The sequence below is a fragment of the Anguilla rostrata genome, chromosome 12, assembly GCF_018555375.3.
Source record: "Anguilla rostrata isolate EN2019 chromosome 12, ASM1855537v3, whole genome shotgun sequence".
Classification (NCBI taxonomy): Eukaryota; Metazoa; Chordata; class Actinopteri; order Anguilliformes; family Anguillidae; genus Anguilla; species Anguilla rostrata.
Window position 1 is genome coordinate 31,193,357 of NC_057944.1, and position 25,700 is coordinate 31,219,056.

The window sequence follows — 25,700 nt, forward strand, 5'->3', positions numbered from 1 at the left end:
TATTTATTTATGTTGCTTTATTGATTCAGAACAATATCAAATCTATCTTGCATTTTTCTATGGTTACCTAACCCATACATTTTCATTTCTATTAAAGTAAATAAAGCACATTCAAAACCATGACCTTAGCCTATAAAAAACAAAGTAACTGAAAGCCCTGAGAGAACTAAGTATTAGATACAGAACTGCATGGGTTTAGAGTAAAGCAAATTCAGCACGATATTTGGCCAGCACATCCCGTCGGCGATAATGTTTCAGGTATTACATATTGCATTAAATTTCTCATCAAAAATGCAGAAATTATTAAAGACACTTTTAAATACAGAAAAACTGTATTTTTTAAAACAATTACAGTTCGAATATTTCTGTCAATAATTCCAGTGTACTGATTTATCTTACAGTAGCGAAATTGACATTTGTATTATGTCTTCCACTCAAGGGAACTAACCAATCGAATTAAGGCAGGAGGGGTTTCTGTTTATGGCGAATCATCGATTTCAGTAGATTGGCTACCAGGCAGGGAAGTTACCAATCGGATTTAGCTAGGAGGGGCTTGGTTTCTGCCCGTGCAGGAATCGCGCAATCAGAGAAGGCGGTGTAAATTTAAAACTGTCTCCCGCCGTCTCCAACGGTTACACGGGCGTCATAAGTTCCGGTTGCTGAGCTGAACTTGCGTGACTTTACCAAAGTGTTCAAGAAGAGAGAGACGAGGAGACTCGAAACTGTTACTCATTTAAAAGGATATGCGAGTTGCATGGATCAGTCCTTTATGAAAACACTGAAAAGTAAACAAACTTATCTTGTAGTCCAGTCATGAGGCCTATTTAGACAATTATGGGGACTAACGTTAGCTAGCGAGCGAAACTACCAACTAAGATAGCTTCGAGTATTGAAGACAGACTTGATGTGAACAACAGTTTTACACGCTTTGGACTTTGTGAACGTTACATAACTACCCTGTTCGATACTTTGGCTAATTATTCCTTCTTACCATGGCAGAAGGACCGTGCTATGGGGGTTTAAATACCAACCCTTCTGGTTCAAGAATTAAGAAAACTGTTAATATCAGTGTCCCTCCAGCCATGCATTTGCGGAAAAAAGTTCGACACAGTCAGCCGAGGCGGAATATCCACAACCGGGTGAGGAGCTTTTCATACCGTCTTTAGCCAAGTTAACGCTGCCACTTCAAGCTTAGTTTGTTTGGCTCGCTAACTTTCCGATTTTAGTCCGCTATTAATAAATTGCCAGTTTGTCTCCGCTAAATTGGCTATCATGGTCTTGACGCGAGAAATCACAACGATACGACATCAAGATACCATCACATGCCCTATACATTAAAGCTTCATGGATGATAGCGATTGCAAACTTAGCCCGTTAGGCTATCCAGCTTGGGCCCTTGATCAAATTAAACTTAAAAATAACTTCAAGTTAGTAAATTAAGTGTGTTTTCTTGCATGTCACTGTATGTTTCGCATTCAGGGTGTTAACTAACTACGTGACCATAACAAATAATTTATTTTCAAGTTCCGTATGATGTCATTTGGCTAAGTTGGATACAGGACGAAGCTACCGCTATCTGCTCCCAGTTACATTCGTTTTGGTGGTTGGAAAGGATTGATCGGACTGCTGCCAACTCTTAAGCACTTTGGCCATTTGAACTCAAACTTGCCAAGCTGTCAGACCCTGTCACCCACAAACAAAAGAGGAATAACGTTAACTCGCATAGACCTCTAGTCTAACAGTAGGTTGCTGATTTACGACTACACTGTTATTTAATAAAAAAATGTTTTTTAACATTTGCTGTGTGCAGCACCAAAGAATTTCATTAGGAGTAACGTTAGGTGTTTAACACTGCGGCTGTCATTAAAGTTAGTTAGGTAGATAAGCAGTTAAATGGCCGGATTGTTGTCCTGTCAGCTACTGTAACGCTAGCTAATTTATATACGTTATGCTGTTTGATATTTCTCCCTTCGTATTCACTCACTCGACAAACAAGTCCGTATTAGCAAAGCAATGTGGCCCTAACTTGGATAGCTACCATTGCTCATTTGTTGTCGGTACTTTAGTTCTTAATTGTTAGCTGTCTAATCAATTTACAGGCTCTATTTTGCAGTAGCTTACATAGTTAACCCTTAGCCAATATGTGGTTGTCGTAAGAACGTTTGCAATAGAACTGACAGTTTTGCTGCAGAGAGCTCAAGTTTTAATAAGTAAGATCTAACCTAACGTGATGAAAAAACTAACACCTCGCCGGTTTCCATGGGTCCAAACTCCCATGTTCAACAGTAGTTAAATGACAGACGGGTGTCAGGCGTCAGATAGGTTGGGTGAGTCTCCGGCCCTTCCTGCCTGTGCACGGCTCAGGTTTCCCCATGTATTTCGGGCTTGTGTCGGCCGCATCCGTCGCCTGCGTGCAGTTCTGCGATGCCAAACGGGCATGCCATCGTCTGTCAGACGCGACAATACGGCCCTCAGGATTCTTGCGTCTCCGGTGCGGCTAAATTCATGATGGCTCGCGTTTTGGTCGATGTACGACCAATCAGAAGTGGAGTTGTGTTAGTTTAGCAAGTTCTTGACTTTGGTGAGCCTTGTGATTGACGTTCCAGGTGGTTCTAGAGAAAGTTCTTGGGATCACCACTTCAAGTAGCTGTGGCTTAGCCTGTGACCCCAACACAGGACTGGTGGCATATCCAGCCGGGTGAGTCCCCACTGCCGTTGAAGCCCCAGATATTATATGTCAGCTCCTTGTTCTTAACATTGGAAGTCACTACTCCTTTCTGTTGACAAAAACATTTCAGTGTGATGCATCTTCTGAAAACTTGACCACATAATTTAAAATTTCAAGGGATGTTCTAAAGCCCTTGGAGCAGCTGTTGCTTACCACAGGCTTCTGTAGTTAAGAAAAGGGGAGAATGGGATGATCAGGGAGGGTGTAGTATAATGGTTTTGGAAACTGGGCCTGTTACTCAAAGGTTGTGGGTGTGACTCCCAGATGGGGTGCTGTCATTGAACCCTTTAACAAGATACTGCATTGCTTTGGTAAATGATCTGGTTGTATAAATGGACTGGATAAGAATTTTGTGTAAAATCTAATGGAATTCAGCCGTTAGTCTATAATGTGTTAACACTTCACTTCCCTGCCGATTTTAAGCTTAACTACGGATGGATTACATAAAGACTGTTTTCCTTGTGTTACTCTTTGTGAAAGGGATTGGGGTGTGACTGCTGGGTGGAGTGTGAACACAGACGGCTATTGAGCACAGGAATACAGAAGCTCTTTGCTCTTTCTCTGTAGGCTAGAGAAAGAATGGAAACAAATGGTTTATTTTTATCTCTATGCTATATTGCAGTCAAAACACACCCAATGTGGCCTGTCTCTCTGTCTGTTTCACGCAGTGACTCATGTTTGTTTTTCAGGTGTGTTGTGGTCATCCTTCACCCCAGGAAAGTCAAGCAGGGCCACATTCTCAACGCCTCCAGGTTCGAGTTCGAGTTCCCGCCCATGTGATGCGAAACCTACTGTAAACTGCACGCTGTTTAATAAACACGAAATGCCGCTGTGATGAATGTCTGCTTGCAGAGTGCAGTTTCACTCCGTTCTTTCTCCGCAGTTCTGGCACACCGGTCCATTGGTAGCTAATGTGTCTGTGGTCATTGCTGAGCAGCACAAACTGAGTAAAAGTTGGATGTTTGAGGCTAGCAGTAATGCAGCTTAGCAAATCTGTTCACATCTTTATTATACTCCTGGTCAATTTGACTGTTTGTGGTTCAGATCTTTATTTTATGCCCCACTGGTGAATTTTCTTGCTAATTGGAGGCTGTGGGGGTATTTTTTTTTTTTTGAGGGGGGGGGGGGTCCTGTTGAGACCACTACATGTTTAAAGCCCCCTCTCTGTTGATTTATATCCTGAGAGAGTAGCTCACAGCCAGTTCCACAGCAGCCTGGACTTACACTGTTTGGGTTTAATATCCCTAATGAGGACTAGAGGGAGAGTTCTGCCGATTTTAGTCGACCCTTTAAGGAAGTTGTGTACATTTGAGGTCGGGGAAGGGGAATCGAGGGGAAAGCTTGTTTAAATGTACAGTTTGGAATTCACTGAGCAGCTGAGTATAGTTTTCCAAATGTAATACTGAGTGCACCCCTCTCTCATTAAGCCCTTCTGTCCATTTGTTTCTCAGGAAACCCTTTTCTGCTTTGGCATTCTCGCAAGATGGAAAATACTTGGTCACTGGTGAGGTAAGCACTTGGAAAGTTCATGAGCTAAAAAAAAAAAACTAAAAAAAACATGAGTCACCTTACTGTATCTGTATGAGGTTATGTGATTATTCCTGAGTGTGTGTCTGTTTATGGGTGAATAGCGGGGGCATGGGGACTTGGGGAGTGATGGTATTTATCATTGAATATAGAAGATGTGTATATTTACCAGTGCAAGTAAATTTAGCAGAACTGGTGTGTAAATACCAGTGTACTGAATGCAGTAGATGCGTTGTGTATATACCGGAGTAAGTGAATGTGGGAGATGTGTTGTGTATATAACAGAGTAAGGGAATGTGGGAGATGTGGTGAGTATAAACCAGTGTAAGTGAATACGGGAGATGTGGTGTGTATATACCAGTGTGCTGTATGCAGTAGATGTGGTGTGTAAACACCAGTGCAAGTGAATGTGGAAGATGTGGTGTATATACCACTTCCTTGCCCCTGCCATTCACCCATAAGCAGATGCATACATGGTACACTACATGGCCAAAGTATGTGGACACCTGACATCCAACATCTCATACAAAATTATGGGCATTAATATAGTTGGTCCACCCTTTGCTGCTGTAATCCCTGTAACGCATTGCTGATGTCCTCATAACACACTATGATCCACGGGCCTTCAGCTGGCTCAGGTAGCATTTCTCTTTGGGTCATCACACGCACAGCTTACATTGCGCTTTCCTGTTTTGCTCTCAGTTAGTGAAATGGTGAAATGCTTCAGTTTGGTTTAGTTAAATGCTTTTTCTCCCTAAGGGAGATGAGTGAAATGCTAAAGCAGAGCCCTGAACCTGGAACCCCCTCCCATCAGTTTTAGTCTTTTTGATGGTATCATGGGGAAGCTACTGCCCCACATTCCTGATGCCCATTGTTTACATTCCTCTAACCCTGTCTGGACTCATGCTGATTCATGGAAAGCCTTTCGCTTTGGTTCATCACAAGCTCTGTCATCCCTTTCTGTTTTTGGTTGAGATTTAATCTGAGACAACTACAGAAGTGTGGTACATGGTGACCAGACTGTTCAAAGTGTCTTAACTTCCCAGTGGCTCACCTGGGAAATCAAGGATGAGGAAAGTGGAGAACTGTTTACTTATCCTCTGCTGTAACCTGTCTGTGATTGGGGCCTGTCTGTGTATTTGTGTGACAGAGCGGTCACATGCCCTGTGTGCGGGTGTGGGACGTAGCGGAGAGGACACAGGCGGCGGAGGTTCAGTGCCACAAGTATGGGGTGGCCTGCGTAGCCTTCTCCACCAACGGCACCTACATCGTCTCCGTGGGTTACCAGCACGACATGACCGTCAGCGTCTGGGAGTGGAGGGTGAGTGCCAGACTCGGTCTCAAAGAATATTGGACTACATTACATTACATTGCAGGCATTTAGCAGACCTTCTTATCCAGAGCGACTTACATTGCATCCATTGATACACCTGGATATATACTGGAGCAATGCAGGTTAAGTACCTTGCTCAAGGGTACAATGGCAGTGTCTTACCAGGGAATCGAACCTGCGACCTGTAGGTTACAAGATCAACCCCTTAGCCATTATACTACACTGCCACCCGGAGTATGGGTGCTGATCTGGGATCAGGGTTTCCACTCTTGTATCCTAACCCTTCTCCTGTATGACCCAAAAGGCCAACCTGATCCGACATCAGCACTCCTGGTCTGACACACTGCGTGGCCAGGGTCCGTATTAATAGTGTTGCTCTGTATAGGAGCATCTGCTCAATGCTTAAGCTGTGAGATCACACATTTGTGGTTAGAAAGTTGTTAGCAGAACATTCTGATGCTGATGTAACAATCACTACCGGTAACTGACAGCGATGTACTGCAGCTTTCTTTGACTTTGCATTACCACACACTTTCCAGGGTTGATTCTGCCGATGTTGACACTACATTATAATACGAGTTTTCACTGATAAAACATGGGACGTTTTTTCAAAGATTTTTATTGCTTTCTCTTCAGGCTTTAAAATGTACCTTTTATATCAGCTGATGGGCTGTAGCCCTTAGCAACAGAAGTGCTGTGACTTGGATGTCTCGTCGGTGCAGAAACACCAAGAAGCAGCACTCCAGCAGGCCCTGTGGTCCTCCAGGACTGGAGTCTGACCCCTTGCTTACAGTGGGTTTGATTGTTCTGCTAACAGGTCTGTCTCTCTTTCCCTCCCTCCTGCAGAAGGGGACTGTCATTGCCTCCAACAAAGTGTCCAGCCGAGTGCTGTCGGTGTCCTTCTCAGAGGACAACAGCTACTTCGTCACGGCGGGGAACAGACATGTCAAATTCTGGTACCTGGACGCGTCCAAGGAGCGGCGGGTGAGTGAGAGACCATCAGACCTTCGGCTCAAAGCGAAGGGTCGCCTACAAGCAAGGCCATATAGCATTACATTACATTACATTACAGGCATTTGGCAGACGCTCTTATCCAGAGCGACTTACAACGAAGAGTATAACCATAACCAGGAACTAGTATGTTGAAAACCCTAGAGAGAAGTACCGGTCCAAGTGCAGGGAACAACCGCATAGTTCAACTTGGACCCTCAAGGTTAAACTGATTAACACTAACACAAACGAGAACAGCAACAACGCAGTCTATGAAAATATAGCGGGAACTAGACCGCTGTGATGTCACTTTACTAGGATAAAACCGAGAAGGCCTCCGCCCATCATGGGGTGTATTGGTTCCAAAACTGCCACTGTGTGTTGGTAACAACTAATGAAACGTGATTGCCCAGTACTACTTCCTGGGTACTCACAGGGTGCCCAGCAATATATCCACCAATCTCTGTTGTTGTTGTTGATCTATTGGATGTTACCAATATGCTTTATGCTTGGTGGAGTTCCCGCTTGTCCTTATCACCGTTTTTTTATTGCGCTGCCTGCAAATCTTGCCATGTGGCCATGTTTTAATGGGACTGATTTGACTGTTTCTGTTTGGCCTCTCCCCCAGGTGAACAGCACGGTGCCTCTGATAGGCCGGTCGGGGTTGCTGGGGGAGCAGCGGAACAGCATGTTCTGCGGCTTGGCGTGCGGTTGGGGCAACATGGCGGGCAGCACCTACTGCATCACCAGCTCCGGCCTGCTGTGCCAGTTCAACAGCCGCAGGATGCTGGAGGCCTGGGTGGACCTCAGGGTTAGCATCCGCGCGCGCGAAGCGGGATCACTTCCGCCGTTTACGTTCCATCCGTTTCAGTTTCTGCAACGGCAGCCTTACTCACCCCTTTCAGCTTTGTGAAATGCCCCCTTTGGGACAGCAGTGTAGAGCAGGGGTTACAAACCCTTTTCTGGAGATCTGCCATCCTGTAGGTTTTCCCTCCAAGCCTAACATTACATTACATTACTGGCATTTACAGGTGAGTTCTGACATTTTAGCCAAATTTCTAGATAAGAACAGCTATCACTTATGAATGTGATTAATGGGTTTATGTCCCTTTAGCAAATGTTTTACTGTTGTCTCATATATGAGGGAACCTGTGTTGGTGTGCAGATTTAATAGGCTAACTGAGCCAGGGTAATCAGTGGAAGCAAACCTGCTTACACTCTGGCTCTCCAGGAATTGAATTGTCCCTGATATATGTAAGCCGTGTGAATAACTTTAATGTGACTTGCGTTTGAATGTAAATGTATTTCTCTCTCTGCCTGTCCTCTCCCCCCCCTGCAGACCCCCTCCGCTCGCTGTCTGACCGTCAGTAAGGACTACGTCTTCTGCGGCTGCGCGGGGGGCACCGTGCGGGTCTTCAGCCCCCACGACCTGCGTTACATCACCACCCTGCACCGCCCCCACAGGCTGGGGGTGGACATTACGCAGGGAGTCCAGCCGGGGTGGGTGCCGCCGACGCCGCGTCACTCACACTGAGCAGAGGCGGAGCCACAGGTTCTGCGCCCGCCAGATACTCGCTTCCTGCCTTCCTCCTGTCCCTCGCCGCCTCTGAACTACGCCAGGTTTCCATTGGCAACGGCAGTTTCAAGTGCTTAGCCACGCCCCCTTATTGAATATTAAGTAGACTGAAATGTTTCTGCCTCCGAGGTAGGGGGACAGGGTGTTGAATGTTAAGAATGTGGAGTGGAGAATCTGGCGAGTCTAAAGAAACTGGCAGCATGTTGACTGTTGGCCTTGCTGCTGTGACATAATAAATATAGCTTGTCTCGCGCAGTGCACATCACTGTGGGTTCTGTACAAATGTTCATGGTTTACTCTCCTTTCTGAGCCCTGAAAAATTCATTAGGAGAATATTTTATTTCAAAAACATACTTCAAATGAACATAGTTTACTATATTGTTTGGCATAGAGTCTGCAATAAATGGTATCATTAAGCTATTGAAATAGGCATCATTTCAGAATGCCCATTCTGTATAATGTACGTATATATTTTTCCCTTTCTCTCTGCTGTAGTCACCTGTTTTCGCCATCGCCATCTCCAGAGGCAGAGTATCCAGACACAGTGGCCCTGACCTTTGACCCTGTGACCTGCTGGCTGACCTGTGTGTACAATGACCACAGTGTGTACGTGTGGGACGTGCGTGACGTCCGGAGCGTGGGGAAGGTGTACTCCGCCCTGTATCACAGCGGCTGTGTGTGGAGCGTGGAGGTGAGTGGCAGTTTTGGAACCTGAAAACAGCTTATCTCAAAAACTGGGACTGTTTGGCATTAGTACTCTCTGATCTATTATCCTGTTTTAAAGCTATTAATTTTGGAAAGGTCCCTGAAATGAATGGGAGTGAATTGGGGGCCGGACAACCGGGAAGAACGGTGAACAGGGACAACTGATGCTGGTATTCACGCTATGCAGATACAATAGAAAAAGCTCCACAGAATTATGCATTATACCAAAGTGAAATATCCCTCTAAAGGGAGAAACTGGTAGACCTTAACCCTGTTACACTGTCTGTATTAAACCTAAATAAATAATTCTATTTGTGTGTTGAGGTAAAGCGTTAACCTTTTCTGCTAGTGAAACGTTAAAGCCCTCCTGCAGATCCCTGATAATTTAATGTACAGTCGTACGAAAGAGAAATTTTGTCCTGAATACTTGTGAAAATGGACTGATCAGCTGATCAACTTTCTGCAATACTCCTACTGAGAGAAATTAATAATTTACCTGGAGGACATACTGAGCTCTGCCATGCTAGCAGCCTCAATAGTCCAGAATGCAACAGCGTGGCTTCATGGGGGACTGGGGACGTGACCACGATCTCCAAATTTGCTTTTAGCCTTTTAGCTAACTTTCTCACAAATGGGGGTGGGGAAAGTAATTTGGGTAATGTGGGAAAATGACACACTGGAGCAGACCCGGAAGAAGCCTGACTGGATTGCAAGTGAAAAATTGGAAAAGGTGATAAAGTATATAAAATAAAATATTTTTTAAAAATCAGGTAATAAACCCTGTGGTCAATTTAACATTGCTATTACATATTTATTAACAATGTCAGTGTTTTAGTCTGAGTTTTCCTTTCAGCCTTTAGAAATGAATTATTCATTTTATTTATTTATTTTTGCAGCTTTTAAAAACGATTGGCGTAGTGATGGTTTTAGACGGTGTATGACCTGCATGTTGCGCTTGTTGCAGACGTACCCTGATCTGGGGCAGCCATCTGTGCCCTGCCTGCCCCCCGGCTCCTTCCTCACCTGCTCGTCTGATAACACCATCCGGCTGTGGCAAAGCGACCCCCAAAACCAGGGGCCCGCCTCCGTCTGCCACCGCAACCTCTACAGCCAAGTAAGAGCTGCGCTTTGCACCGCTCTGGGGTTCCTGTAGGAGTGTCCAGCCCGTATATGCTCTTGATGCTGATGTTGCTAACAACATGTATTTCCCTGTATTTCAGGCTATATTTGCTGTCAGTGATCCTAATGTAGCCAATGACATGGTGTCTTCCCTGTATGTGAAGCTATATTGGCTGTTCTTAATGTTAATGTTGCTAATGACAGGGTGTCTTCCCTGTGTGTGAAGCTATATTGGCTGTTCGTTTTGCTAATGTTGATAATGACATGGTGTCTTGCCTGTATTTAAAGCTATATTGGCTGTTCTTAATGTTAATGTTGCTAATGACAGGGTGTCTTCCCTGTGTATGAAGCTTTATGCTTTTCCTTCACGGCCCGTTGTGATGCATGTAGTTTGGCAGTGCAGTATAGTGGTTTGGGAACTGGGCAGGTTGTCGGGTGGATTCCCAGATGAGGCACTGCTGTTGCACCCTTGTGTAGGAAACTGCAGCTGAATTGCCCTAGTAAATGTCCAAGGGATTGTATGTACGAATACAAGCTGTGGAGTAAGCTGGCTGCTAAGCGACTCATGTAAATAACATCCTGCAGTCTCTCAACATTTCCAAGTAAAGGAGCAGCTTTGAGATACGAGATGGTGACCTTTCACCTGCTAAAATGCCACCCTCCGGTTATCATAACTGCTGCCCAGTGGCTCCTTAAACATAACTTGATGACCTTTTAGGTCTCTCTCAATCTCCTGTAGCAGAAGTCTTATCACAATCCAGTCATTTAATACAAGGGTCAGTTATATGTGGAAACGGTTAAAGTTGTTGTAAACCACTGAAAACAAACACTCCTTCTCAGTGCTTGGTGCTGGATTTCTCCCACAGATGCAGTTTCTGTGGTTGGTACCAAGTAAGCATGACTGCAGCTTTAAATGAAACCTCTGGGTTTGGTTATTTTTACAAATCCGTCAGCGAGAGGAGTTCAGCGGTCTTTATTGTTCAGGTTATGGGGCTCTTCTCAAGCTCTTATTCCAAGCTTTTTAAAAGAAATGCACACTACTGGTTCAAAACTAATTTTCCCCAAATGTAAATGATGTATTTAGGCCTGTTGCACTCCTCAACCGTGTGATTACTCACGATTTAACTTGATTTTAAGCTCTCTGAATTTTAAAACAAGAAAAAAGAAAAATAAATGAATCACGCTAGTTCTGGTAGCAGCCTGTGTGCAGCCCTGTGAGGTGTCTTTTTTAAATTAATAATCAATGAATGAAATATCTGGCAGCAGCTGCCCTTGTTGTTTCCTGGGGAGGACATTTTAAAAATGGCAATAATTCTCCTCATTATGGGTGACACATGGCATGTTTGTAATCCAAAGTATTAATGCGCTTAAAGTCCAGGAATGTTGATCTGCTGCTACGTGTTATTCAGTAGTGATTTACTCTGAAAACCCTTTCTGAAAATGTGTTCTTCTCATTGTATAAATGCATGTGTGTAATTATGAGCCCTACCTAGATTGGAACAGGCTCCTTTACCTATAGCACTGTTGAGCGTGGCAGTCAGTCCTTCAGGTGAAAGTACTGAATTTGATGCTTATGTCATTTTCCTCAATAGTTGTTCACACGTTTGTTTTCAGAAGGGCAAAGCAAGAGGCTATTCAAGTAGTGCTGATATTGTCATTTAAAAAATAGCAACACTTTGACTTGATGCATGGTCCTTGTTCTGGCCTGATGCATGCGTGCCCTCATGATGTACCCGCGTGTGTGTGTGTTTGTGTGTTTGTGCCGGAGCAGGACCTGACGAAGATAGTGTATGTGGGGAAAGACACGCAGCACCTGCAGAGCGAGGGCGAGCCAGGAGAGGGCAGCGGTGCGGACGTGAAGTCCGGGATCCGAGTTCTGGGGATCAGCCCGGACGGCCAGCATCTGGCGGCAGGGGACAGAAACGGGAACCTCCAGTGAGACCGCCGTCGCGCACAGACCCTGCCTTTTACCCAAATCTGGCATCACACCGTTTCTGCAACTCTCACTGCTTTCCTCAAAGACCAATACCTAGACCACTCCAGTGACCATGTTGCTTTAATGAAACTTATTCATTTGGGATGGTCCAGTACTGTGAATTCAGATGGTTTCACAGAGGTTTGCTTGCAGGTTATTCGGCTGATCTTCAATGGCTCGGTGTCCCCTTGTTATGCTTGTGGTGTCATTGGTATTTGCGTGCCATTGTTTGGGCGTCAGATTAAGATGATTCCCTTGTGAAAGTTCCTTTTCATTAACATCTCTTTTGTATACTTGGAGATGATGCCAAGCTCTTCGTGCATTCGTGTGATTTATGCATTTTGTGCACGTGTGCGATCCATGTGTTTTGTTCATATGTGCATGCATGTGTTTTTTTGTGTTACGAACACACACAAACGGTGTTCTCTCCTTGTGCCCACAGTGTCTTTGGTCTGCAGTTCATGGATGAGCTCCTGAAGATCGAGGCCCATGACTCTGAGGTCTTGTGTCTGGAGTTTTCCCCCCCAGAGACCGGTAAGACTGGAGTAGTGGTGTAAGTGTGTCTGTAGCGTGTGAGTGGGTGTGTAGTGCTGTAAGTGTGTCTGTAGCATTGTGAGTGGGTGCGTTGTATGTGTGACTAGCTTTGTGAGTGGGACTGTAGTATGTGTGTCCGTGCTGACGCGGTGTCTGTGCGTTTACCCAGGAATGCGTCTGCTGGCCTCAGCGAGCCGCGACAGGCTCATTCACATCTTCAACATGGAGAGAGAGTACAGCCTGGAGCAGACTGTGTACGACCACTCCGCCTCCATCACCGCCATCAAGTTCACCGGTCAGTTCCTCCTGCCCGTCCTTCCTCTCCTTGCAGAATGGCGTGTGACTAGTGTTGTGTCTTGGGACTGAGTGAGACGGCATCTTGGTTGTGGTTGTGCAGGTGTATGTGGAGGCTGTACCTGTGTTTGTGTCTATGCTGGTGTGTGTAGAGGCTGTACCTGTGTTTGTGTCTGTGCAGGTGTGTGTAGAGTCTGTACCTGTGTTTGTGTCTGTGCAGGTGTGGGCCCAGACGTCCGCATGGTGAGCTGTGGAGCTGATAAGAGCATTTACTTCCGCACAGCTGAGGAGGTGGGTCTGTAGGGCTGTGCTCAGTACCGTCAATCGCAATGAATTCAGGGCTTAAAGGCTTAAAGGTCTTCACTAGAGAAGCACGGTACTGCTGTCGTGTTTATCTCTGTTTTAAATGTACAGCAAACTCTGCCAATGAAAAGCCATGGATTAAAATAGGCCTGAAGGTCAGTCATATCTCTGTGTACTGGTGCTGTTTGACCGTCCTGTTTGTGTCTGTTTGTCTGTCTGCCTCCAGTCCGCAGACGGCCTGTCCTTCTCACGGTCCCACCACGTAGTGGAGAAAACCACGCTGTACGACATGGACCTGGACGCTACGCGCAGCCATACCGCCATCGCCTGCCAGGACCGGAACATCCGGTACCCTCGCCCCCTTTGCCGCCCAGACCCATGAGAGCTGCCCAAAAGATGATTGATCACATTTTAAATACATTCTCAAGGAAATTAGTCGGCCTGTTGCTGTTCCTATCATTTGTTGCAACAGGCAGCACTTTCACTGGGAAGCGCCACCTGTGTCACAGCTGTGCACACAAACAAGGTTTCAGATTTAACCCTTTTGAAGAGGGTCTAAGTGTTCTACGTCAGTGTTCTAGAGCTCCATTGCTTGCAGTTACCAGCAGTGATTGTTACATCAGCGTTAGAATGTTCAGTTAAGAAAATTCTAATCACACGTTTGTGATCTTACTCCCTAAATGGTAAAGAAATCAAAATAAAAAAATGAACCAGTGCGGTTGTTCATAGAAATATTTTGCCTGTTGTAATGGACAGAAAGTTAGATGGTAATACTGGGGTGAAAGGCTGACGTGTCCCTCGTGTTGCAGAGTGTACAATGTGAGGAGTGGGAAGATGAAGAGGAGTTTTAAAGGCTCTCTGAGTGACGACGGCACACTGCTGAAGGTGAGGAAGAGGAGAGAGAGCTATTGTTTCTCTACGAACAACAGGGTCCGGGGCGTGAGCTATGCTCAAACAGCCTTAGGCCCGAAACACGCCCTGCGTCAGTACGCAAACACGGACAGGACGAAGGATGAAGGAACAGGATGAAGCGGTCTTCTTCCATTTGTGCTTTCTTCCACTCAGTCTTTTCCCCACTGTCCTGGATCACCCCCCTGAGGACTCGGGTTTATTAGCTCCACAGGGACATGTGAACGCACGTTAAGTATATACATACAACCAGGCCGTGTGTTTGCGGTGCGTTGGTCCGGCATTGTCATTTACATTCACATGCTTACATAAGATACGTTTCGGGCCTAAGGCTGTTTTCAGGAACACTTTTCAGGACCTTAAAGGATTTAAGGACCTGTTCTTCACGTGTTTGTCCATAGTTATTTGATATTCCTGTCTTTCTCGCGAAAGCATTAGCCTTACTTTGTTACTTAGCCTTACTTTTTTACTTATATTTGCAGCTGAGAGCATCTGCCGAGGTGTAGTCTTTTTATTATTAAGTAAATAATAAACATTAAGGGATTAAGGGGACCTTGGCTGTGTCCATTGTGTATATGTTCAGGTTCGGATGGACCCCTCAGGGATGTACCTCGCCACCAGCTGCTCGGATAAGAACATCTGCATCTTTGACTACGAGTCTGGGGAGTGCGTGGCCACCTTGTTTGGGCACTCTGGTGAGTTCTCTCTGTCCCATGCTCCCATCTACCACTGCAACTCTGGCTGGGGAATTATGGGAATTGGAGTTTGCTTACAGTGCTGCGTGTATATTCTTTCTGCTTCCTCCAGAAATTGTGACCGGGATGAGATTCAGCCAGGACTGCCGTTACCTCATCACCGTGTCCGGAGACAGGTACGCACGCACCCTGAGGGTCTGACTCTCACATGACCATGTTCTAAACCAGCGTTTCCCAGCCTTTTTCCTTCCGCGGCACACTTTCCAAATTTACAGAATCTCATGGCACACCACTCTCAAAAGCATAAAAAATAAACACCCCGCAGCCCCCCTCCACACACGCCCGCACGTAGGCCTAAATGTTCTTTTGGGGTTTTAATTAAGCAATATGCATTTTAATGACATTTATTTTGGCTTTTGTGAATGGGATTTGTTAATTTAGGTTTTTTAAATTAATTTGAACATTTTTAAAAAATTTTAAGGATTTTTCACACGGCATACCTGACCTCAGCAGAGGCACACCGGTTGGGAAACGCTGTCCTAAACCTTGTATCTTGTTATTCTCACATGCAAATTATAATAAAAAGCATTCAAATCCTGCACTGATAGCCAAGAGTCCCACCCTGCTGTGTTTTTATGAAGTAAAAATGAATTTTGTTTCTGCGTAGCAACAAGCTCCTTGCCCTTGTATCAGTCTAAAGTGCTTTTACAGGCTGAAATGCGATTCAGTTATGTGGCTAAAACATCCTTTGTTTTACATTTGTTTAGTAAATGGCCCTTAAACAGGGTGACTTGTGTGTTTCTTTTGCTCCTCTGCACCTTGAACTAATGCACTTGTTGTACGTCGCTCTAGATAAGAGCGTCTGCTAAATGCCTGTAATGTAATGTAATGTGTAATTTGCCTGAGAAGCGCTGGAGAATTTTAACCAAAGTGCTGCCACCTACTGGTTAGAAGGGTGAGCTGCAGAAGTATTTTTGCCAGGGATGATGTCAGCTGTCCCATTCGGTAAAATGGATGATTAACTGGAAGTGATTCAGGAATGACTTAGTTTCTGTTGTAGGAAACCCCCTCTATTTAACATGGAAATGTGTGGGATGTGTCACGTGTTTGAGGAGAAATGGGTGGTGTTTTTCAAAGCTTTGTTCTCATTGTTTTCATGGACTCAGCTGCGTGTTCGTGTGGCGGCTGGACTCGCAGATGACCAACTCCATGAGGAAGCGATTGGCTGAAACCAGGCAGAGGGCGGGGCTTCAGGGCTCCGCCGGGGCCCCCGGACACAACCCTCAGATACGGTACGGCCCCGATCCGCCTGCTCCCCCGCTGAAGATCACTCGCCACCAAAACTGCGCCGGAGTGTGCCAGCCCCACAGAGACCATCCGGCTGCCTGATCACTGCCTGCTTCTGACCGGCTGCACGGTCCCCTTCCTTTCCCTCTCTCAGATTTCCCAGGAGGCCAGTGCAGAGTTTCTAGTGGACCTGCCTGATTGAAGTGAATAAATTAAACTTCGAATGGCGAACGGTAAAATGAGTCTGCGCGTGGTGGCGTTTCGGGTTTATAAACGTTCTTCCTCTCGTTTCATTTCTCCAGGAGGCAGACCTACGTCACAGTGCCGCGCCCAGTCCTCCCACAGACAGGGGAGGAGGAGGAGGAGGAGGAAGAGGAAGGAGGGGTGAGCAGGGAGGACCCGGAGGAGAACCCCAAAACTCCGGCGAGGGACGACTCTGTAGAGGGTGAGCAGCAGGGTTTACTGCGTGAATGAGATCTCCACACCGCCACCTCCGTCTGTGTCTAATCCCGCCTGTCTCTCCTGCTACAGAAATGCTGGACCCCACCTTCCTGCAGACCAACGGCAAGCTGCCCATGTGGGCCAGGAGACTGGTGAGTGTCCCCAAAAAAATAAAATACCCGAGTGCTTAGTGTACCCCTGTACCAATTACCCGAGTGCTTAGTGTACCCCTGTACCAAATACCTCCTCCCTCCTGTGTAAACCCTGTTTTTGTGGCTCTGTGCTGGTGGGTGCTATGTTCCTGTTAGTGGATGCCTGAGGGAAATGCTTGGGCTCCTGTATAGACAGTTTGACTCACTGTGATTTAGGGAGCCGCTGGGGCTGCCCCTAACCCCGCAGAGCAGAAGGAGACGGGCCCCTACCAGCCCCGGGGTCGCTGGGCGGAGCAGTCGGACCCCCAGGCCATCCGCTCTGTCCTGGAGACGCGGAGCCTGCAGCTGCCCCTCTCGCCCAGCCCCCGCAGGAGCCAGGGAGGCCAGGAGGAGGAGGACGAGGAAGAGGAGGACGACCCTCGCTTCCACCCCCAGAGTCTGGACAGCCTGCTGGGTGAGGATGAGGAGGAGGAGGAGGAAGATGAGGAGAAGCAGGTGAGTGTGTGCAGCTCAGTCACCAGCATTCTCCCATGATGCTTTGCTCCTGCCTTCGCATGGTGCTTTAAGGTCTTTGAGAGCCATGGAAAACTGAGCTGAATGCTCCCATCTTTCCTCTTAACTCAGTTTCACACTTAAGTCCTCCTGATAGTGTTAAACAAATTGAACGGCTCATTTTGTCCCTTTAATTGCACTGCCATAGATGTGCTCCTTTGTTGATGTACAGTAATGTGTCTGAACTGTGGTTCCACATAAATGAGCCCCATTAGGGCCCAGAGAAGCCCTGCTTTTGGCACTAAAACACAGTTAAGTCCAAAGTCATCCTGGCCTCATTTATGAACTGCAGCTTCCTGTCTGAGATCATCTCTGGTGGAAGTATGATTGGGCAGTGATGTCAGAGTGATGTCAGTGATGTGGATGAGAAGGTGCGGGCGGGCGTGTGTGTGTGTGTGTGTGTGAGAACTGTACGCTCAGTGTGAGCTCTGTGTTTGTGTGTTGGTGTGTGTGTTTGTGTTGGTGATGTAGTGTAGTGATGGAAGAGGCTAAGAGAGCTGATCTCCAGCACAGAGAGCCCCAGGAGGAGATGTGTTGCTGTGTTTCACTGCAGCCGTAGTGCCTACACAAATACACACACTATCTCTCTCTCTCTCTCTCTCACACACACACTCACTCCCCGAAGGAAGCAGCAGGAAGGTAGGGAATGGGAGAGAAGGATAGGGAGGTGCTGAGGGAACAGAGTCAGTATAGAGGGAGGCTGAGGACGCTCTGGCTGGGAAGCACTGAGCGATCGAGCTGTGCATGCAGCAGCGTGGGGGCTGACGGTTCTGAGCAGCGCTGGCGTGGCTGAGCTGGTTGGCAGAGCGCTGTGCGCCTGAGCTGTGTTCAGTGCAGCACGCGAGCGTGCCGAGCTGTGTTTCAGGTGCTGCGCTGTGCGGCGCTGAGCTGTGTTTCAGGTGCGCAGCGCTGGGTGCACTGAGCTGTTCAGTGCCTGCGTGTGTGTGCGCTGAGCTGTGTTTCAGGTGCAGCAGCGCTGAGCGTGCGCTGAGCTGTGTTTCAGGTGCTGCAGTGCTGTGCGTGCACTGAGCTGTGTTTCAGGTGCTGCAGCGCTGTGCGTGCACTGAGCTGTGTTTCAGGTGCTGCAGCACTGTGCGTGCACTGAGATACTCTCCGTCCTCAACTTTCGCTTCTCCACGTGTTCCTCCTGTTTCAGGACTCCCAGGGTCCGTTCCCCTCAGGTCGACCCAGGCCAGCCTTCCTGCCCCTGCCGGACAGCGAGGAGCTGTTCCCAGCTGCGCTGAACTCACCCGAAACCAGCGACTACATCATGTACCCCGCCAACAGCACAGCACTCCCTGCAGGCGTGGATGGGTAGGTCAGGTCGCGGCTACACAAGCTGCGATCAAGGCTTTTCCTTTGCTCTGTCTCTCTCCCCTCTCTCCTCTAATCCCTCCTCTCTATCCTTTCCTCTCCCACAAATTAATATCTGGGTTGTTTTTCCACCAGGAAATACTCTTAAGGATATTGCCTAAGCCCAGAGACATTGATTTGAAATATTAATACTGATGAATAGTCTGTGAAATAATTTATTGACAGAAAAATGCATAATGGAGATGATGGTTGACGATGATCTCTCTCAGCAGTGAGTTTGATGTGAAGGAGCTGTGTGAGGCGGGACAAGGGGAGGGGCTTAGCCCAGACAGCGCCTTCTGTGTTGGCTCAGCTGAGAGCCAAGCATCCAATCAGGACCAGCCCCAGGAAGGTAAGACCTTCCCCCCCAGACCATAGCCAGTAGGGAACTGGGCTTCTATCTCTGGTTTTTGTTTCCAAACCCAAGTGGGCTGCTGCCATTGTAACTTTAGGCAAGGTACTTAGAAAATATCCAGCTGTATAAATGGATTATATGCAAAGAGCAGTGTGTCTGTGTTTCCGTGGTGGCGTGACATGTTGTAGCCTGTAACTTACAGCTGATGGGCGGCTGGGGTAACGGTAGCCATGACGCTGCTGTAATATGCCAACTCACAAGAGTAACAATAAATGTACGTTGTTCGTAATTTCATTATGACACTTCTAACAGAAGCAGGGTGAAATGGTAGGATTGGTAGGATGAGAAGCTACAATGTTTTGCCATTTTGATCAAGATGAATTTTTGCCACGCAGGCTAATAATATTTTAACAGCAACCCAAGGAGTGCTTTCTGTTTTAATTTAAGACCTCAGAGTTTCTGAGTTTATAGAACCGTGTATTTTTCCCTGCATTTTGGCTCTTTTACCTGTGTTAAAAATAAATTTAAAAAGCTTGAATCCTGCATTAATGTCACCACTGAAAAGCTACCTTTCGCTACCTTGACTGCATGACTGCACATCCTCAAATGTGGCTTTCCTAAATAAATCCTGTTAGTTACTTTTTATTTAATGGTGGCTGCGCTGATGTTATGGAGGTGTGCCACAGATGAGGCAATGTAGAGTAAACGCTGCAAAGACTCTCAGTCAGAATAAGAGCTTCTGCTAAGCGAATGATGTAAACGAGGGCAAGCCTCATACACCTGTTTACAGCTGATAACAGTGCTCTTGCAACTCGTAAAGTTTTTATGAGGCTAATTTTCGCTCTAACCCCCCCCCCCCTCCTCTCCCCACAGATACGGACTCTCTCAGTCAGGTGAGCTCCACGGGCAGCACCGGGCTGGAGGAGGAAGAGGATGAGGAAGAGCCGGAGATGCTCCTGCGCCATCATTTCGATACGCTGGCCGACTGCCTCGCCAGCAATGGTATGCCCAGTTGGGTGCCCCGCCCATACCGTCACGGGGGGGAGGGGCTTACTATTCTAGTGTATGCTGCTGTTATAAATATGTGCCCCTTTAAAATACATAGCCTATGTGCCCTTGAGTAATTAGCTTTTTTACCATTAGCATTGTTTATTAAGAGTAGTTTCTTCCAGCATATTGGTCAAATTCTGAATGTACAGTGGTTCCCTCATCTTTGTGCCCCTTTAGTGCATTCATTAAACTGGGGTGACTCCTGAGCTGAAAATTGAGGGGGGTGGAAAAATTCCCTTAAAAAAAGATGATTGGTCTCAACATGTTTTCCATCATTTTCCTAATTAACAATACCAAGATTTATTCACAAAATGCTCAGTGATTTTTGATAAATTGTTATATTAGGAGAGAAGCTAAATAATTTACATTGTGCACATTTTATCGATATTTAAAATTGTGTGCTGTAATGATTACCCGTCTGAGCCCTGGTTCTGGCCTCCTTGTCGTCACCCTGCCCTGGTCTTATAACGAATCTGATAGCGATGGGCGATGAGAATGAATGCGCTTCCTCGCCTCTCCGCCCCTCTGCAGAGAAGTTTGACACGGACCTGCAGGACCTGCAGCAGCCCGCTGAGAGCCTCTTCCTCAACCCCCGCCTCAGCATCTCCACCCGCTTCCTGTCCCGCTTCCAGACCCGCCACAGGTCGCCTCATCACTTCCTGTTCTTCAAGATCAAGTTTAGCCGTCTCTCTCGCTTCCTGTTTATCGGGATCTTGCTCAGTAGTTTGCTCACTGTTCTTGTTTCAGAAGGACTGTCTGTCTGTCACTCCGTCTGCCTGCCTGCGTGTACGTTTGTTTCTGGAGTTTGGGCCTGGTTGTATGAAGCCATGTTTTAACCCTGAATTTTGGGGCATCCTCCTCTCTCCTCCCCTGCAGAGTGGGGATTGGACTGGCCCCTCGCCCCTCGGCCCTTCCCCCCTGCATCTCTGAGGAGCCCAGCAGCAGTGCTACCAGCCCCACCCAGGCAGAGGTACCGTCCCAACAGAGACACCCATGAAAAAGCACTGTGCCCTCTACATGCAGTGCAGTAAATGCCGTATGGGGGAAATGTAGGGCTCCAGCGCAGTAAATGCTGCATTGGCGAATGCAAAGCATGCAACACACCAGGTCTGCGGGGGTGGAGGCAGTTCGAAAATGTTTTTAAAATCCCAGCAGGCTTTGGGCTTTGCTTGTCCCATGTGACTGAATGGATCATGTGCTGTTTCCTCTAGAGCACTGTGTTTGGGTGTACTGACCAGGGGGTGTTTCCTCCTTTACAGGTCTGCTCAGGACCCCTGTCTAACGATTCTGTAGATCCTCAGGAGGGAGGCGCCGAAAGCGGTAAGTCCCGCCTCCCAAAAGCACTTGAGCAGCAGAGAAATTGTGGGTCGCTGTGTGGATACCGTGGGGAGCTCATGCCCTGAAGTGTGCCTGTGTTAAATGTGTGTGCAGCAGTTAAGCCTGGTGCTTAGGTGGCAGACTTGGGGAAAACCTGGCCCCCAGCATAGTGACAGGAACACTGTGCTGCAGGAGGTGCTGTTTAGCCCACGTTCTGTCTCACTGTGCTCATTGAATGTCCCTGTGCCAATTTTCAAACAAATAGCAGTGTTGCCTGGTGTCCTGCTCAAATTCCCACAATAACTGGCTCTCTGCATCCTCCATCTGATTGGCTACACAGTCCCTTCCATTCCCCGCCCACTTTCGCTGTCCAGATGTTCAGTGCAGAAGAGAATTTAGTTGTCAGTTGACCTGCCTGGTTTAATGAAGGTAAAATAAAACAAACGTGGCGGCAGTGGAGCAGGAAGTGATCTCACGGTGGGGCTTGTCGTTGGGCGACGCAGCGCGAGCTGTCGAAACCCGTCCACCCGCGCGGAGAAGCTCCTCGACCTGGACTCTTCATCGCAAGCCGCCGCTGAAGAGCCGCAAAACCATCGGCACGTTCCAGCTGAAAAGCATTCTGGGAGGTGTGTGTTGTGGGGCCTGGTGGATGTGTAAAGAGCACGGGTGACACTGAAACGGCGGATTTCACTGGCGGGACATCGGGTCCTGGGGCTCTGACCTCATTTCACTTTATCCGTGTCCCTCTCTCTGTGAATCTCACTGGCTTAGACCTGTTCTGTGGTGTTGGTCCTTTCAGTCAGAGGGCAGCCATGTTTTTATCAGGCTTTGAGCACAGTTTAGATGATCTTTGATCTTTTGAAATTTCTGCCTCTCTGGGCTCATTCAGTACTGTCATTTTTTATTTTCCCTCCTTTTAAAACTTTCCCCCCCCCAGAAGTGGCAGTGAAGGCTCAGCCACCAAACTCCCAGAGTTGTGCCTCAGTCTGTGCCCATAAACCGCCCCTGCCCGGCCCGGACCCAGCGCCCCTCGCCCGGCCGTCCCGCCAGAGCTACATGGGCACCACTGCCAGCTCGCGCGCCAAGAACCTGACAGACAAACTGCAGCCCGTCAAAAGCGCCGGTCCCAGGACCCCCTCCGCCCAGGAGCCGCCGCCCGCGGACCTGGACTGCAAGGAGAACCTCCCTCCATCGGCCTGCCCAAACCCCGCATCCACTCCCCACGTGTCCGTCAGCCAGGCTCCGCCCCCCGGCAATCACAGCGCGCGAGCCGCCCTCCACCTGGACCTCTCCGGACCAGACCGCGCTAGAGCCACGCCCTCCTGCCCAGGCCCCGCCCCCTCTCCCCTCAGGCCCCGCCGCCGCACGGTGGGTGGGCTCCACTCCTCCGCCCTGGTCACGCCCACCGAGATGAGGTCACTAGGCAAGGAGGGGCGGAGCTACATCAGCAGCATCGAGGAGAGCCTGGCGCCCAGGGGTGTGGCGCAGGCCCAGAGCCCCGCCCAGCCCAGGCAGGCTGCCAGCGGTGGGGGGCAGTCCCCAGCAGATGCACCGGGCCAGGCCTTTGGTAACAGGGAGCCCCCCTCTGAAGAGCAGCACCAAAACCCCATCTCTGGTTCTCACATCCCCTCCCCTGGAGAAACACTGCCCAGCGCAGACACCCCGATACAGGGCCCGACTTCTAACACAGGTACGGTGCTTTACTGATACTGTACAACAGAGTGTGTGTGTGTCTTCCTTTGCATTCCTTGAAAAATTACCCTCTTTGTAAAAGTCGAGTTGGCCCGATAAGCTGCCTCCAACTGGAGCCCCGTCCACACAAGATTGTGATTGGTCAGAAGTGACTGGCCATTGGGTTAGCCACAGAGCACAGTCCCTGGAATCTCACATCTGTGTGACGCTGGTGAGGCTCGCAGGGCTGTGTGGTTATCAGCCCACTGCAGGGCTGTGCCCCCAGTGCATGCTCTACTGATTCCTGCTGCTGTAGGTGATGTCTAACGTCAGTCTGTGTGTGTGTGTGTCTGTGTGTATGCAGATGCAGGGACCGAAACGCTGAATCTGCAGACCTGCAAGCGGGTGGTGAACGAGCTGCAGCACTCCATGCGCCGAGCGGTTGGCCTGTACAGCAAGGTGAGCCGCCGGCACCGCCATGCATTTACGGCACAGCCTCAATCTGATTTACGAATGAACCACAGATGATCAGTGATGGTTAGAGTAGTGATGATGAGTGATGTGGATGCCATGTCTGTAGTGCTGTTCATGATCTAATAGTTGGAGGGGTGGTTCTTGGAACTTCTTGCCCCCACCACCAAAGCTCAGCCCCCTCATCAGCCGTTTTACACCATAGCGCTCACCCCAGACGTCAGCTTAGATGGAGAAATTGATTTGAATCTGAGCCCACAGCCTTCAGTGTCATTGACAAGATGGGTTGTATCGCCAAGTCCAAGGGCGTGTTCAAATTCTCCTTCCCTGCTTCATTTTACTGCAGTGGGTACGGTTGAGGTGTCTGCCATATTGCCTTCACCAGACCACGCTCTTTGGGTCAAGTGAAGGAAGGATGGATGTGACTTTTGATGTTTTTAGATGGAGGCCAGCACTGGCATTTCCAAAAGATGACTTCATTTCCCAGAATGCACTAAAGCCTGGTTGTGTTTCCTTGTTCTGCTTGCTGGGCACAGCTGTGCTCTGCGGGGGACAGCCCGGAGCAGCAACTGCAGATGAGGGCCATCCTGACAGACGCCTTCGCCGCGGTGCAGAGAGAGCTGGACGGCGTGTGCACACGCGGCCCGCCCCCTCCTCCCCCAAAGGCTTCCTGTCCGTCAGCAGAGGAGTCCCCCGGCCGCCAGCTGAAGGACGACAGGACCGTGGCTCTGCTGGAGAGATACTCTGAGATGCTGCTGCGCATCGCGGAAAAGAAGCTGGACTGCAACTGAGAACGGATGCCCCCGTTGTAGGGACTGTTATAAAGCTTGTCAGCCTTACTCCTGTCTCACACAACCCCATGTACTTTGCTGCCATCATATTTACTGTGCTCACTGACCCCCCCCCCCCCCCCCCCACCACCACCTCCTGTTCAGGGGATACGGGGAGCCCCATGCTCGTATTTGAAAAGCGGGCTTGTTCATGTCTTTGTCCAATTCAAGCTAAAAGATCAAAAACCTGAACTGGTCCTAGATTTGCGCTCCTGCTTTGCGACTGTGTGTTTACGCGCCTTGGTCAGGATCAGCAGTTTGTAGCAGAGCAGCATCCCATGATCCTCTGCTCTGTACCCCACCAGGTTATATTTGGGATTCTTAGTGCAGGTGGTCTCCTCTCTCTGCCATTTTGTGCACCTTTTTGTTTTTTTGTTTTAAAAAATAATTTATTCTTATTTTATGGTTTGTTTACAGTATGCTTTTGTTTTAAGTCTTTTATTGATTATTTATTTAAATGAATTTATTATGATTTTTACCAGCTGTTGCACAATTCTGCCAACAATGTTGTTGGGATTCAATTATAGATGATCTCTTCAGTGCAGTGCTCTACATTAAATCTTAAGTGTATCTAGTCACATGCATGAGAAGTAGACCTGCTTCAGTATTTTTTTTCTTCCTTTTTTTGTTTTCTCTTTTTTTAGGTGTGAAAAATAAGTGTGCTGTGTCATGCAAATTTGGATTTTATCATGGGGTCTATCAAACTGCCAACATAAAGTGGCTTTTAAAAAAAGCCACTTTATGGGCTTTTTTTAAGTGTTTACCCTTTAGGCACTATGGATTTTTAAAATAAATTTGTATTGATTGTGCAAGATTTCCCATAAAGAAAATGCTGATGGTTTTCTGAGTTCGTGTGGCAGAACAGTTGTCTTGAACAAGCGAGCGCAGTACCATGGTGTTTTTTTTTTTTTTCCCAGAATGTTCATTGTTCTCAGCTGAGATCAGGCAGTTGTGAAATTTTTAAGCGGAGAGAAAAATGCACGTGTTCTGAATTGAAGTTTGAGTTGACCCTACCGCTGGCCGAGGTAGGTACAGAATACTTTCAGAATACAGAATGTGTTTCTCACTAACATGTTTGTACAGAGCCTTGCTTCCATCATGCTGGCTGTCCTTAAAACTGGTCATACGATTGCTTGTGTTGTTTAAAATGTCTGTGTTGCTTTCTTTTGTCGTAATGTTCCAGTACAATTGTACATTGATTGTAAATACTTTATTTTGGTAATAATTTACACATGCCCTGTGGTATTACACACATGCATATTGTCTGTTCTTTTCAGTGTTAATAAACATTTCACTTTGTGGTAAACGATTTTATATGCAGCACAATGTATGTCTGTTTAAGTTCAGTAACTACTTATTGGAACTTAAAGGGTGGGGTATGTAAATTTGAAGAAAGGAGTTTGAGAGCTTGATTTTTTTTTTGGGGGGGGGGGCGTTTCCCCACTCACTCTCCCTCCAAAGACCCTCCTTCAAACACAGGTGCGCTGTCTATATATATTTCTGGTTTACTTTGTTCTCTTTTTTTGGTTGGAA

At 47.7% G+C, this 25,700-nt stretch overlaps 1 protein-coding gene across 4 annotated transcripts; it reads left to right on the forward strand.

The window, feature by feature from the left end:
* The first annotated feature begins 629 nt into the window (after window positions 1–629).
* On the forward strand, window positions 630–25,476 carry wdr62 (WD repeat domain 62). Of its 4 annotated transcripts, none has more exons than XM_064301610.1 (33): window positions 630–785; window positions 1,000–1,139; window positions 2,607–2,698; window positions 3,418–3,480; window positions 4,180–4,237; window positions 5,406–5,576; window positions 6,435–6,572; window positions 7,207–7,389; window positions 7,918–8,078; window positions 8,650–8,845; window positions 9,824–9,973; window positions 11,750–11,913; window positions 12,396–12,487; window positions 12,657–12,782; window positions 13,002–13,072; window positions 13,311–13,432; window positions 13,894–13,969; window positions 14,577–14,688; window positions 14,801–14,864; window positions 15,855–15,980; window positions 16,278–16,420; window positions 16,507–16,568; window positions 16,785–17,063; window positions 18,277–18,434; window positions 18,704–18,825; window positions 19,702–19,830; window positions 20,410–20,521; window positions 20,755–20,848; window positions 21,138–21,198; window positions 21,699–21,821; window positions 22,133–22,885; window positions 23,231–23,325; window positions 23,874–25,476. In XM_064301610.1, exons 1-33 carry the CDS (start codon window positions 755–757, stop codon window positions 24,126–24,128), a joined length of 4,722 nt encoding a protein of 1,573 aa, XP_064157680.1. In that variant the 5' UTR covers window positions 630–754; the 3' UTR covers window positions 24,129–25,476. The 4 variants fall into 4 exon arrangements, with proteins under 4 accessions (XP_064157680.1, XP_064157681.1, XP_064157683.1 ...); XM_064301611.1 differs by having other exon boundaries at window positions 18,707–18,825; XM_064301613.1 differs by lacking the exon at window positions 21,699–21,821.
* Window positions 25,477–25,700: the final 224 nt, after the last annotated feature.

Coding starts and splice junctions, on each gene's coding strand:
- wdr62 (XM_064301610.1), top strand. CDS start 755: ATGGATCAGTCCTTTATGAAAACACTGAAAA. Junction 3,481..4,179: donor CACATTCTCAACGCCTCCAG/GTTCGAGTTCGA, acceptor TTTGTTTCTCAG/GAAACCCTTTTCTGCTTTGG. Junction 5,577..6,434: donor TCAGCGTCTGGGAGTGGAGG/GTGAGTGCCAGA, acceptor TCCCTCCTGCAG/AAGGGGACTGTCATTGCCTC.